Genomic DNA, 15,130 nt, shown 5'->3' on the forward strand with positions numbered 1-15,130 from the left:
AAAAGTTTTATCTAGCAAGGATTTCAGTTCTGAGTTAGCTAAAATCCCCCCTCGGATAAGCAGCACACAGAACCGAAATCATAACACCTTATTGCCATGGGTAAGGTCTGGCAGGTGCAGGGAGAAGCAAGATTATTCAGTGTGGTTGCTGGGAGGAGAGAAAGGAGGGACAGAGCAGGGAGTGGCATGTTAGCTGCAGGCTGTCTCTCAAGACAGCAAAGAAGGAAGTGCAAAGCCGGTCATGACAGCAGCAGGATTAATCTTCAGGCAGGTAAGAGACTGACGATCACTGGCACAACAGAACAGAAAACAGAATGTTTTAGAAAAGTTAACAGGCTGAACTAGTTCTTGTCTATGATAGTTCCACTTCCTGCCATATCTAGAGAAAACAGAGGAACAAAGTCACAGTGCTTTGGGGGTGAACCATCTGGTCCCTTTACTTGAATGCTTCTGCACTGGCACCTGGGAAACATCACCAAGGGCTGATTAGTTATCTGAGAGGCAAAGTTAACTGCTCTTTTCTTTATCAGTCACAGTGAGAAGGACATTAAGGAACGTGACTCCCAGATTCCATAAGTCCTAGACAATCAAAGCGAATGATCCCATGCAGCCCTCATTTGACTACCTAAATAGCTGTGTAGGTGTGGTAGTGTCCATCTGTCCTGCGGGCCATGGGAATGATCTGAAGTAGGGAAGATGCATAAGAACATCAGCGTTGCCATATTGGGAACAGTGAATTTTCCCAAGTCCATCTTAATAATGGCTTATGGACTTTTAGGAAATTTCCTAGATCTTTTTAAAATCCTGCTAAGCTAACTGCTTTGACCACATTCTCTGGTAATTAATTCCAGAGTTTAATTACAAGTTGAGTGAAGAAATATTTTCTCTGATATGTTTTAAATTTACTACTTAGTAGCTTAATTATATACCCCCTAGTTCTAGTTTATATAAAAGCTGTATTTACTCACAAGTCATGCTAGCTAGGAAAACTCTTCAACACCCCCCCCCCCCCCCATCCCTGTTAAAAAGCAGGACAACAAATCCCTACATGCACTGGGGCAAAACCAGAACTGGATTAGCCCATGCCTAGTGACATAGTAACATAGTAGATGACGGCAGAAAAAGACCTGCACGGTCCATCCAGTCTGCCCAACAAGATAAACTCACATGTGCCATTTTTTGTGTACCTGTGTTTGATTTGTACCTGTCTTTTTCAGGACCCAGACCGTATAAGTTTGCCCAGCACTATCCCCGCCCCCCAACCACCCGCCCCGCCTCCCACCACCGGCTCTGGCATATTGCCCAGCACTATCCCCGCCTCTCACCACCGGCTCTGGCACAGACCGTATAAGTCTGCCCAGCACTATCCTCACCTCCCAACCACCAGCCCTGCCTCCCACCACCGGCTAAGCTTCTGGGGACCCCTTCCTTCTGAGCAGGATTCCTTTATGTTTGTCCCACGCATGTTTGAATTCCGTTACCGTTTTCCTCTCCACCACCTCCCGCGGGAGGGCATTCCAAGTATCCACCACTATCTCCGTGAAAAAATACTTCCTGACATTTTTCTTGACTCTGCCCCCCCCCTTCAATCTCATTTCATGTCCTCTAGTTCTACCGGAGCAAGGTGGTATCCCCAGTCTTATCTCACATGGAAAATGCACTGGAGAAAATGAAGGTTTGGCCACAGAGGTTGCTTGAAAGCGTTGGGGTGTGAGTCACAGCTGCTTGAATGACGAGGCTGGCATCCGAGACCACCAACATCTCTATTATTTTTGCAGGAATCTGTAAAAATTCTGTCTCCTGGGCTCTAGCTTTTTCTTGAAGCTGATAATCCATATAAGAGATATGAACTTCCAGCAAAACTCATGGCAGTCATTTCCAGCAGGGCGAAGAAACCTCTTGAAGGCCAGGAAGCATCCCTGTTTGGGTTGAACCGGTCAGGCCTTTGGGCAGGATGGAAAAAGGAAGGATTCATGACTTACAACAGGGCAGGAAGGAGCTTCTGCTAGTTCACTGTGACTCAGCTACCAACTGAAATAGATATGTTGTCATACTGCCTTTCTCTCAGCTTTCACCTCTAAAGCTAGGAAGATTATCCACAGGGGAACAGTTGCCACATGAAGATTATTTGCAGGGGAGCTGGATAGCTGCTACACCGGGCCCGGGGATGACAAAACCCACCAGAAGCAGCTGCAATACAGTGCATATACCAGCATGTGAAAGTTCTCAATGGGTAGATTGTAGGGATAAAGGGGAGATGCCCTTTTAACTCTGGCCCCAAGATCCCGAGGCCTTAGAGGCCACAAAAACAGAGAAACCTAATACAGCAGCAGATAAAGATCTATCTGATAAGCTCTACAACCGCTTCCTCTCCCTCAGAGATTCTCTGTGCTTGTCCCAATGCTTTCTTGAACTCACTCAGATACAGTCCTGGTCTCTACCAGCTCCTCTGGGAGGCCAACGCATCCACCACCCTTTCCATAAAGAAGTATTTCCTTAGATTATTGATGAGTCTATCCCCTTTTCACCTTCCTTTCAATTGAAAGAGACTTGTCTCCTGTGTATTTATGCCACAGAGGTATGTAAATGTCTATCATATCTCCCCTCTCCTGCCTTTCTTCCAAAGTATTATATTGAGATCTTTAAGTCTGTATCCGTATATTTTATGACGAAGACCACTGATCACTTTAGTAGCCTACTACTACTACTACTATTTAGCATTTCTATAGCGCTACAAGGCATACGCAGCGCTGCACCAGCTGCTCCATAAAGCTGTCCTTGATTTCATCAAGGAATTGTACCTCTCTAGCGTGTCCCGATTTACCCAGTCTATATTTGGATAATTGAAGTCACCCATTATTATCACATTGCCCATTTTGTTTGCGTCTCTGATTTCTTTTATCATTTCTGCGTCTACCTACTCATCCTGGCGAGGTGGACGGTAGTACACTCCTATCACCGTCCTTTTCCCTTTTATACATTGTGAGAGTGCAGGTGAAAGGGGATCCGGGAAGGCACGAAGAAAGGGGGTACAGGGAGCCGGGGAATCCCAACGGGGCAGATTTCATGTGCACAACACCCACATTCAGAAAGCTGGGCTACCGGAGGCAGAGAGGTTGGCTGGGTTAAGGAAGAAGGGGAGGAACTACCAGTCCCAGAATCCTTCTCTTCCCCACCCGGCTGTGCAAGAGTTAGGGAAGGAGATAGAAGATTGGGAAATGGTCTCTGAGGAAGGTGATGAGGGCCAGCTGGAGAGATTGGGGGCAGGGGAAGTTGAAGAGGAGGATAAAATGGAGATTACTGAAGGACTAGGGGAGGAACAGATGGAGATTGGAGCCCTGGCTCAAACCCAAAAAGCTGCTGTAAGAGGGTGGCTAGCTGTACCTTGGAGAGACTGGTGGAAGACCGGAGGAGAGAGGCTGAGGCACTGGGGGAAATCTCTACTAAAGAGGAAACAGGCGCAGCCTGTGGGGGAGAAAGAGAGCTGGGCACAATTGAAACCCAGCCTGAACCAGGTGGGAATAAAGCTGTGTAACCATAAGTACATAAGTACATAAGTAGTGCCATACTGGGAAAGACCAAAGGTCCATCTAGCCCAGCATCCTGTCACCGACAGTGGCCAATCCAGGTCAAGGGCACCTGGCATGCTCCCCAAACGTAAAAACATTCCAGACAAGTTATACCTAAAAATGCGGAATTTTTCCAAGTCCATTTAATAGCGGTCTATGGACTTGTCCTTTAGGAATCTATCTAACCCCTTTTTAAACTCCGTCAAGCTAACCGCCCTTACCACGTTCTCCGGCAACGAATTCCAGAGTCTAATTACACGTTGGGTGAAGAAAAATTTTCTCCGATTCGTTTTAAATTTACCACACTGTAGCTTCAACTCATGCCCTCTAGTCCTAGTATTTTTGGATAGCGTGAACAGTCGCTTCACATCCACCCGATCCATTCCACTCATTATTTTATACACTTCTATCATATCTCCCCTCAGCCGTCTCTTCTCCAAGCTGAAAAGCCCTAGCCTTCTCAGCCTCTCTTCATAGGAAAGTCGTCCCATCCCCACTATCATTTTCGTCGCCCTTCGCTGTACCTTTTCCAATTCTACTATATCTTTTTTGAGATACGGAGACCAGTACTGAACACAATACTCCAGGTGCGGTCGCACCATGGAGCGATACAACGGCATTATAACATCCGCACACCTGGACTCCATACCCTTCCTAATAACACCCAACATTCTATTCGCTTTCCTAGCCGCAGCAGCACACTGAGCAGAAGGTTTCAGCGTATCATCGACGACGACACCCAGATCCCTTTCTTGATCCGTAACTCCTAACGCGGAACCTTGCAAGACGTAGCTATAATTCGGGTTCCTCTTACCCACATGCATCACTTTGCACTTGTCAACATTGAACTTCATCTGCCACTTGCACGCCCATTCTCCCAGTCTCGCAAGGTCCTCCTGTAATCGTTCACATTCCTCCTGCGACTTGACGACCCTGAATAATTTTGTGTCATCGGCGAATTTAATTACCTCACTAGTTATTCCCATCTCTAGGTCATTTATAAATACATTAAAAAGCAACGGACCCAGCACAGACCCCTGCGGGACCCCACTAACTACCCTCCTCCACTGAGAATACTGGCCACGCAATCCTACTCTCTGCTTCCTATCTTTCAACCAGTTCTTAATCCATAATAATACCCTACCTCCGATTCCATGACTCTGCAATTTCTTCAGGAGTGTTTCGTGCGGCACTTTGTCAAACGCCTTCTGAAAATCCAGATATACAATATCAACCGGCTCCCCATTGTCCACATGTTTGCTTACCCCCTCAAAAAAATGCATTAGATTGGTGAGGCAAGACTTCCCTTCACTAAATCCGTGCTGACTTTGTCTCATCAGTCCATGTTTTTGTATATGCTCTGCAATTTTATTCTGTGTAAACTGTTTCATACTAAAAAGGTCTGGGCTGCAACCTACCAAGCTATTTGGTTTTTCCCTCTGATAATGTACTGTTCCCTAAGTGAAGTAATCTGAGCTAAAGTGAAGTGAAGTGAAGTTATATGGACTATTTTTGAACCTGAGTTTGAAGTTATATGGACTGTTTTTGAACCTGAATTTGACTGTGTTGAACCTGAATTGTGCTCTGGCCTGCTAGCCTAAACAACCTGGAGTGAAGGGTGTTTTGTTGATTTGAAGCCAGAAAATAAAAGCTCTTACTTATAAACATTGGGCTTTGAATGTGCCTCTGTGAAAGGAACGGAGGGAGGAGGAAGTCCTGAGAATTCACAGGGCCTGGAGCCAAGGCTGAGGAGCCAGATTGTGGTGGAGTGAAGGCAACAGTCGTGTGGAGGAAGAGGCAGCTAAGCAGGGTCTAGCCTGGCTGGGTCCTGGATGGGTGACCCAGCTACAACATGGAATTTCAACCCCCAATGATTCAAAGGTGTGATTTGTGTCCTGCTGGAACAGGAAGACATGAATCATTTGTTTACTCTTTCCAAAAATACTAGGACTAGGGGTCATGCGATGAAGCTACAAAGTAGTAAATTTAATACAAATCGGAAAAATCTTTTCTTCACTCAATGTGTAATTAAACTCTGGAATTTGTTGCCAGAGAATGTGGTAAAGGCGGTTGGCTTAGCGGTGTTTAAAAAGGGTCTGGACGGCTTCCTAAAGGAAAAATCCATAGTCCATTATTAAATTGACTTGGGAAAATCCACTACTTATTTCTGGGATAAGCATCATAAAATGTATTGAGCTTTTCTGGGATCTTGCCAGGTATTTGTGACCTGGATTGGCCGCTGTTCGAAACAGGATACTGCGCTTGATGGACCTTTGGTCTGTCCCAGTGTGGCAATACTTATGTACTTATGTAAGGTTCCAAGCATAAGCCAAGAGATTCTTCTTTGTTAAGGACAATTTGGGAATACTTCACTTGTTCAAGGTAAATGCCAAGAATCTGTGAACTATGTCTACTGTTCTAGTCCAGTGCTGGCTGGATCTCAGGACAATCAGTTGATGGCCTTCTGACTTTTCTGGGTGCATCTGTTATGCGCACTATAGCATAAGTAGATAATCCCATGATTACAGCTTCTTTTACCTTCAGTGTGGGGAGATGCACAGTACTCAAGGTCCATGACTTTCTTTTAGACAGCCAGATAAGAGTGCTGTATGTTATCAGGAAATATGCATGTCATCTGTGTGTGAACATATCAGAAGGCAAATTGCAATACCAGTAATGACCATGGGGTGTCAATATATGAAATTAATCAGAGAGTTCAATAACTAACAGCAGCCACAAGGTGTCAGTAAAATAGATTTGTAGAGGTGTGCAGGTAGAAAATATTCATTTAGTTTCAATCTGGACTATTTGTTTTTTCATTTTATGTTGGGTTTTCTTTGTGTTATTTTGCTTCATAATAGTGCTATTACAAAATAACAAAAAATGCACAGCCCTATTAATTAGAAGTGGCAATAACCAGCAGCTGCCACAGGGTGCCAATGTAAGCTTCGTGAAACAGGAACTGCCCCTTATGTGTAGCTGTTCAGTGGCATGTGTCTTAATAGATCTACAGAAATGGTAAGTAGAAATAATGGATTAATCAAAGGCTGCAGTACTAGCAGGAGCCACAGAGTGTTAGAATCATAGAGGTATTAGAGGCTGCAATATCGACAGTGGTCACATGGTGTCAGTATAATGGGAGAAAGGGGCATGCTAAGTATTGCAACAGAAGACAATTGGCTCCTCCAGTCTGTCCAATTATTATTTTTTTTTTCTGGTAAGCAATTTATGCACCACTGAGGTGAGATTAGTTCATTTTTTGAGAAGATCTCAGTGCTCTGTAAACTAGTTACACTGCTTGGTTTCTGATTCAGCGCAGTCTCCCAGGTTTAATTATCGCAAAGGAGAATAACACAGCACAAGCCTCTCATTTTAAATTAGTCCACATAGGAACTAGGACAGGTGAAGAGCAGAGTTTTTTTTAGTATATAGGGAGTTCTGTCTGATATCTACGGAGCTGCCAAGGGATCCAGCATCCAGCTGACTTTGGTTACTAGCTGTCTGCTGCATGGACTCAAGAGTCTCTGTGTCCGTGTAAATAAAATGCATATGCCTTCAAGCCCCTGAGTAATTGATCTGCTGAGTTACCCAGTTCCAGGAGGGAGACTTTTTGGCCGGTTCTGATTTTGAATTCACATCCCAAAGCAGTGTGGGATTTGTAGTTCCTGATTCTATCTATTGCTCTAGCCAAGGACAAGGACACAGCCAAGGCTTTCAGCCAATTTCAGTTTTTGGACGTCTCCTTGTAGTGCTGATGGCAAATGGAAGAGACAGGGCTACAGGTCCCAGAATGCATTGGTGCGCAAATTCAAAAACCAGGCATGATCAAAAGGTGGAACCAGATTGTGTTGGATTCTGCATTTGGAATCAGTTGGATTGCATTGCTGGTGGCCCCTCATTTTTCCCCCCAGAGGTTAATACAGTGACACATATCTCACAATGCATTGGGAAAACACTGCAACTAAGATGGAGGTGGGACTACCACCTGATCCAGATTAGCACTGAGAGGCTGATCCAGTCCTGGTTTTCTTCCATTAGATCTGTGAACTTAGGTAACACCCTCTTGTGAGAGTCCCTGAGTTCAGGGCTGACCTAGTTGGAGTATCCCTTGAGCAGGCTCCATGGGGCCCTGGAAGTATTGACACCTGGTGCCTCCATCTGGGGAAAAAAAGTAATAATGGGTCCCCCCCCCCCCCTAAAATTCAAAAAGACCACTATTGAACTACTTACAATTTATATATATGAGGCGTTATGATATTTGCTAATGAGAAGTATTTGTGATAATTAGTCTTCTGAGTGAATGGTGTTGAATAATCAAACAACTAAACAACTCTTGAACCCAAGTACTGTCCTTGCCAATGTGGCAGCTTCAAGCACATCTCTTGGTCCTTCATTAAGCCTTTTTATTGGAGAGGCAGTATTATCTATGCCCCCCTCACGCCTTTTCGGAGTCTTTGCCCTTGTCCTTCCCCACCAGACCATCTGGCTGGAGCACTCTGGACTGGTGGCTGCTGGACCTCCAATGAGAGCTGAGTCAGTCTGGCTTGACCAGTCTCTGCTGCTGAACTCTGAGTACTGATTGCACTCCCAGGAGCTTCCTCAATGGCAGTTTTTCTACCCTGAGCTTGCTCCCAGTGGCCTCCCTGACCCCAAGGCCTGCTTCACTACCGTCTTCTGGGGGTGCTTCTAGGGGTCCTTTTTCTTGCCAGGTCCACAACTCCTACCTCTTTTGAGCCAGTGGCCTGCAGTTCCACAGTTTTCTCAATAGAGGGAGCCTCCCCTCTTAGCTATAAAGCCAAGAACTGGAGATCCTGGACAGAATCCCTGAGTATCAGGGAAATTAAACTTCAAATTGAGTCTGAATTTCAGAGAAGTCACTGCTAGAGTGCCCCAGAAGTCTTCTGGTGAGTTCCACATTTTCCCAACAGATGGAGACTCCCCTCTTAGCCAAAAGCCAAGAACTGGAGATCCTGGACAGAATCCCTGTGTATCAGGGAAATTAAACTTCAAATTGAGTCTGAATTTCAGAGAAGTCACTGCTAGAGTGCCCAGAAGTCTTCTGGTGAGTTCCACAGTTTCCCAACAGATGGAGACTCCCTTCTTAGCCAAAAGCCAAGAACTGGAGATCCTGGACAGAATCCCTGTGTATCAGGGAAATTAAACTTCAAATTGAGTCTGAATTTCAGAGAAGTCACTGCGAGAGTGCCCCAGAAGTCTTCTGGTGAGTTCCACATTTTCCCAACAGATGGAGACTCCCCTCTTAGCCAAAAGCCAAGAACTGGAGATCCTGGACAGAATCCCTGTGTATCAGGGAAATTAAACTTCAAATTGAGTCTGAATTTCAGAGAAGTCACTGCTAGAGTGCCCCAGAAGTCTTCTGGTGAGTTTCACAGTTTCCCAACAGATGGAGACTCCCCTCTTAGCCAAAAGCCAAGAACTGGAGATCCTGGACAGAATCCCTGTGTATCGGGGAAATTAAACTTCAAATTGAGTCTGAATTCCAGGGAAGTCATGAGTTTTCCTGATCCTCCCCTCCCCCCCTCCCAGTTTCAGTTACTTTTAATCAAATCAATTCTTGTATACCGCTAATATCCCCGTTCCAGGGTTCAGTGCGGTTTACATTCTAGGTGAGACAAAAGCCGATAATGTTAGTGTGAGGTATGAGAACAATTAGAGACCATTGGTAAAAAGCATGAGACCAAAAACATTATAGGAAAGGATAATGGATGATACTAGGAGGTAGAAGTCAATGGATTATGAAGCAGTCTTTAGGAACAGAAAGGTTTTTAGTCTTTTATAATGCTGTTATATCGCTCCATGGTGCAACCGCACCTTGAGTATTGTGTTCAATTCTGGTCGCGGCATCTCAAGAAAGATATAATGGAATTGGAAAAGGTGCCGCGAAGGACGACTAAAATGATAGCGGGGATGGGACGACTTCCCTATGAGGAAAGACTAAGGAGGCTAGGGCTTTTCAGCTTGGAGAAGAGACGGCTGAGGGGAGACATGATAGAGGCATATAAAATAATGAGTGGAGTGGAACAGGTGGATGTGAAGCGTCTGTTCACGCTTTCCAAAAATACTAGGACTAGGGGGCATGCGATGAAACTACAGTGTAGTAAATTTAAAACAAATCGGAGAAAAGTTTTCTTCACCCAATGCGTAATTAAACTCTGGAATTCGTTGCCGGAGAACGTGGTGAAGGCGGTTAGCTTGGCAGAGTTTAAAAGGGGGTTAGACGGTTTCCTAAAGGACAAGTCCATAAACCGCTACTAAATGGACTTGGGAAAAATCCACAATTCCGGGAATAACATGTATAGAATGTTTGTATGTTTGGGAAGCTCGCCAGGTGCCCTTGGCCTGGATTGGCCGCTGTCGTGGACAGAATGCTGGGCTCGATGGACCCTTGGTCTTTTCCCAATGTAGCATTACTTATGTACTTAGACGACAGAGAGGAAAGCAGAAAAGCGAAATTGGAACCAGCAAGATGGAAAAATAAAATGTCCAGACAACAAAGGTAGAAACAAAGCATTTTATTTTGAATGTTTTAAATGGAATATGTTAGCTTTTGGAAATGTGCATAGCAAATGCCTTTGTATTGTGTTCTGTAGAAAATGAAATGCATCTCTGTTTTATGTCTCCAGTGTTGCAGTAATGCTATGTTTAACTTCTTGGGGTTCCTTTTCAATTTTTGTCTAAATATTTTTATTTCTAATTTGTGATCCCTTGTTCTGTATTTGGTGAGGGTCTGTTGGTGTGATAGTAATGGCAGGTGGGAAATTGGAGGGGAGGCAAAAAGGAGAAGGAATCAGGGAGGGGAGCCCTCTTTTATTTTCTGACCTGGGCCCAAGCAGGTCTAACACCAGTCCTAACCCTTGCTGTATAGGTGGTGAGGATTCCCAGACATCCTCAGCTAAGGACCTCCTCCAAAGGCGGCCAGAGCTCCCTTCTACCAAGCTCTGGCAACAGCATCCTTGAGCCATCGACAGCTAAGCATGTGTGGGGTGCTGGCATCAGTGGCTTAGGGTCATTGCTGCTGCCTGCCAAGCTTGGTAAAAGAGAGTTCTGGCCACCTTCAGAGAAAGTCTTCAGCTGACTGAGCTTGAGGATCCTCATTAGCTAAAGTATTTATATTTTGAGGTGGAGGTAGGGCGGAGCAGAGAAAATGTTGTGCCCACCCACTTTGGGCTCAGGCCCACCCAAAACTGGCTGTCTGGCTACGCCATGACCTGGACTAGTTTGCTTCACATAGTGTAACTTAGATCAGTTCCTTATCTCTTGCTTAACTATACAAAGGAGTTCCTTGATTTTAGCTAACCATCAAATTATCCCAACTGACTTTGTACACACATCTTGGTCCCTCTGATCCAGCAACTTTGGGGAATTTCGAGCTCCAATTCTTTCTCTCTCTGGGATGCTACTACTACTACTACTATTAAACATTTGTATAGCGCTACTAGACTTACGCAGCGCTGTACAAATCAACATGAAAAAGACAGTCCCTGCTCAACAGAGCTTACAATCTAAATTGAACAGACGAACAGACAGTTAGGGGTGGAGAAATTGCAGTGGTAGGGGTGATAAGTGAGGGTGTTGAGTAAGAGAGTCATGGTTAGGAGTCGAAAGCAGTAGCAAAGAGGTGGGCTTTAAGCCTAGACTTGAAGACAGCCAGGGACTGAGCCTGACGTACTGGCTCAGGGAGTCTATTCCAGGCTTAGGGAGCAGCGATAATAATAATAATAGGTGGGATAATGTGGGGTACAAATGCAATAAATAATAATAATAATTTCTTCTGTCGGATCCACTGTTAGCAGAGTATATGTTGAAATATCTGCTAATTGATTCAAGATTTCTGTTTCATAATAATTTTTATCCAGGAGGACCAATGCTCCTCCCTTATCTGCTCTACGGATGTTAATATTGTCACCTCCTCCGCTTCCAGGGCTGCGTATCTGCTCTTCAGTTGAAGGGCAGTTGTGGTATCGATCCTGCAGGTCTCGTGATCTGAGTCCAGTTATCCTCGTTCAGCACAGCTGCTTCTTCTTCACTGCAGGAAATCTTTGATGCTTCATGAAACATTTCTTACTTTCTCAGATGCTTCTCAACCTTGCCACCTCCTCTCTCAGTTTTCTTTCATGAAGGATTCAAGCTGAAGTAGCAGCTGGCTTCTTTTGTGCATGGTCTAGCCAGCAGAACCGCAGGGACTTCAAAAGAGATTATTTTGGTCACCTGTCCTTTTGAAATGGAGGTAGAAAAGAAATCCTGGTGCAAGCAAGCAAAGAAGCTCATTAAAGAGAAAATTAAATTAAGCCCTCTCTACTAAGATATAAAAAGAAATAAAGCAAGTTTCCCCAGCAATATAAAATAAGAATTTAAATTAACCCAATGCAAAAAAGCCCCTCCCCCCAAAAAATCTACTTCAATCTACAATGTCTTCCTCCTGATTGTCTGGAGAGTCTATAAATCAGTGATCAGCTTTGGGGTGGGTGGGAGATGGGGTGGAAGGAGGGAACTGAACACTAAACAGAGGCTTCCTTCACTTGCGTCTGTGCTCTAAACTGATGCTATGCCAAGCTCTACAATGCAACCTAAAATACTAAACTAGACTCTAAAACACTATTTATATAAAACCCTAACAGACAGTGACGGGCAGGGTTGCCAGGTGGAAAATTTTTTTCCAGCCCGATGAAGCCCAAAAAACAGCCCAAAACCCGCCCAAACACAAACCCCGCCCCTGACACCCCCACCCCCGCGTCATCAACCCCGCCCCCGCCGTCATCAACCCCGCCCCCGCCGTCACCGGCCCCGCCTCCCACATCACCGGCCCCGCCTCCCCGTCATCGCCCCCGCCTCCATGTCATCGGCCCCGCCTCCCCGTCATCGGCCCCGCCTCCCACGTCATCGGCCCCGCCTCCCACGTCACTAACCCCGCCCAAAACGTCATTAACCCCACCCAAAAACGTCACTAACCCCGCCCCCCCGCGGCCGAAAAAACCGCCCTGAAGGCCAAAAACAGCCCAAAAAACCGCAACCCGCCGCGGGCAAAAATTTCCCGCGGCGGGTCGCGGAAAACCGCCCAATTGGGCGGTAAAACCGCCCACCTGGCAACACTGGTGACGGGGCGATGGGGGTGGTCCGGCCTGGGTGCACGCTGCAGGAGGGGTGCAGGGCCTGCTGGTTCCCTGCTCCCTCTGCTGTTACTTCCTGTTCCGGGGCAGAGGGAGCAGGGAACCAGCAGAGCCAACAGCCGCGCGGCTGCTCCCAGCACCCCAGCAGGTAAGAAGAATGCACCCGGGGGGAGGGGGGGTGCGCAGCGGCGATCCACCCCAGGTGGCAGCTGACCAAGGAGACTTTAAAGATTACACTGTTGTGTAAATTGACTTTGCTAAATAAGTAGAGTAATTTAACAACAACAACAAAAAAACAATGAAATTACCTATTCAATCCCAAGTTTACCTTTTCCCAGGTTTGAATGCAAGCAAGATACAGCAGTAACTTTTCCTCCCCTCAGCAGGTCCTCTCTCAGCACCTCTTCAGCCCCGTCGATGCACTGAAGCTGTGGAAAAGTAACAATGGCCCACCCATTCCCTGCACAACTTCTGGTGCTCTGTGTCAGTCAAATGAGTCTCCTGCAGAAAAGCAATTTCACCCCCCTGGCGGTGTAACACAGCACACAATCTCTTTCCTCATGACAGAGGAGTTGACCCCACATATATTTCATGTTAGAAATGTAAGGGCAGTCTTTTCAAATTCAAAAAACAAAACCAACTTCCAAGTAACCAAATCTGGTCCCTATTGGGATACGAAGAAAAGAACAATTGGACAATTTTGGGATGAGCTCACAAAACAACCATCAACTCCAAATACCCTTCCTCCCGATCCCTTTTTGCTAACAGAATATCCCATTGCCTCCTACTTGGGTCATAACCCTTAAACCTCCTCCCCCCATGAACCCCCAACTCACCCCCAACTTCCTCCCCCTTTTTAAAACAAAGAAACATGTAACAAGAAATTGGGTGCACAAACCCCCTGATAACAATAACAACTTTTAACTGGTCCCCCTCACCAAGAATTAAGCCACATTGAGCCTGCGAATAGGTGGGAAAATGTGGGATACAAATGCAACAGAGAAATCTATATATATAAAACTCACCGTCAACGTTCTAATGTCTGACGTCACTGAAGCCAAGGTTCGTAAGTTCGAAGCTCTGAAGCCACGAAAAAACACAGTCTCGGGGCCCCGCCCTCACGTCAAACGTTATGACATTGAGGGCGGAGCAATTCACTCACATCGACGGCAGCCAGGGCGGCGCAATGGCGTCACTGACGACGAAGGTGCGTTGGGTGGGGAGGCAAGAGTCACACATCGACGGCGACCACGGCGGCACAATGGCGTCACTAACAACGAAGGTGCGTTGGGTGGGGGGGGCCTTGCTAGCGCCCGTTTCATTGGCTCCAGAAACGGGCCTTTTTTTACTAGTAAATAAATAAATAAATAAAAAGACGTTTGGAATCAGCACAATTTTTATAAAACTTACAATAATATACATAGCAGTTAAGTCAAATTGACTCAAACTAAAACAGACAGTGCTAAGTGAACACCCTGAGAACTGGTTAACAGATCGTGCAGTCACAACACTCAGACTCCCCAGAAAACCGGTGCCTCGGTAGGATAACAAAAATATATTAATAATACCAGAGCATATCTTCCACAGCTAAGCTAAGAAACACCTGAGCTTTCAAAAGATTGGTGTTCCAAGCTCTTATTTTTATCAGGAATCCGTTGCCATCAGGGAGTCAGCAGCTGCGGGCCTGGCTCAGAAACACATGGAGGTTCCGGGTCTTTCCAAAGACCCACCTTTCTCAAGTGGGTTTGACTCGGAAGGATTTATCACTGATTCTAAAAGATAAATCAAACAGAAAGAGCCATTTGTGTTTGATCTACTTTCTGTGCAACAAAGTCTTGATATAATTCTATTTTTCTATTCCAGTATGTAAAAGTTCCTTTCTTTCTCTATATTGAGCAACATTTCATTTAAGGCAAAGGAATGTTCGAGGTCTTATTGTTACAGAACATTCCTAGAGCTCAATGTTCCCTTTCAATCTTGATGTCCATTGCTGTTATAGGATCAGAAGAGTCACTGCTCAATATATGCTGATATATCTCTTGCTCTATTAAAGAACAGTACTCTTCCGTGTCCGACTCTGGGATGCCCCTAATACGGACATTGTTCCTTCTGGAATGATAGTCTAGATCTTCAACCTTTTCCAACAATTACAATTGCAGTGTTGGCATCAATTCGGCCCGCCATCTCCCTCAACATGACAGCCTGCTCCTCTATCTGATTCTCTACCTCCTCCACACGGTGACCCAAATCTTCCAGGCCACCGCGGAGATCTGCAGTCAATGTTTTCAATTCCATAGTTCTAGTTGCGGCATCTAATTTTTCCCGTAACTCACACTAACATTATCGGCTTTTGTCTCACCTAGAATGTAAACCGCACTGAACCCTGGAAAGGGGATATTAGCGGTATACAAGAATTGATTTGATTTGATCTTG

General features: G+C 45.5%; 1 protein-coding gene across 2 annotated transcripts in view; it reads left to right on the plus strand.

Annotated features, from left to right (window-relative positions):
* Positions 1-212: 212 nt before the first annotated feature.
* The window catches only part of LOC115457647 (persulfide dioxygenase ETHE1, mitochondrial-like), a 61,993-nt gene continuing 47,075 nt past the window's right edge, over positions 213-15,130 (plus strand). For both annotated transcript variants that reach the window (XR_003939990.1, XM_030187170.1), the window contains exon 1: positions 213-271. Coding sequence is in view for 1 of the 2 variants with exons in the window: in XM_030187170.1 (XP_030043030.1) it covers positions 242-271 (30 nt within the window). In the remaining variant the exon portion in view is untranslated. The remainder of the gene's footprint in view (positions 272-15,130) is intronic.

Source organism: Microcaecilia unicolor, chromosome 14 (genome assembly GCF_901765095.1).
Source record: "Microcaecilia unicolor chromosome 14, aMicUni1.1, whole genome shotgun sequence".
NCBI classification, from domain to species: domain Eukaryota; kingdom Metazoa; phylum Chordata; class Amphibia; order Gymnophiona; family Siphonopidae; genus Microcaecilia; species Microcaecilia unicolor.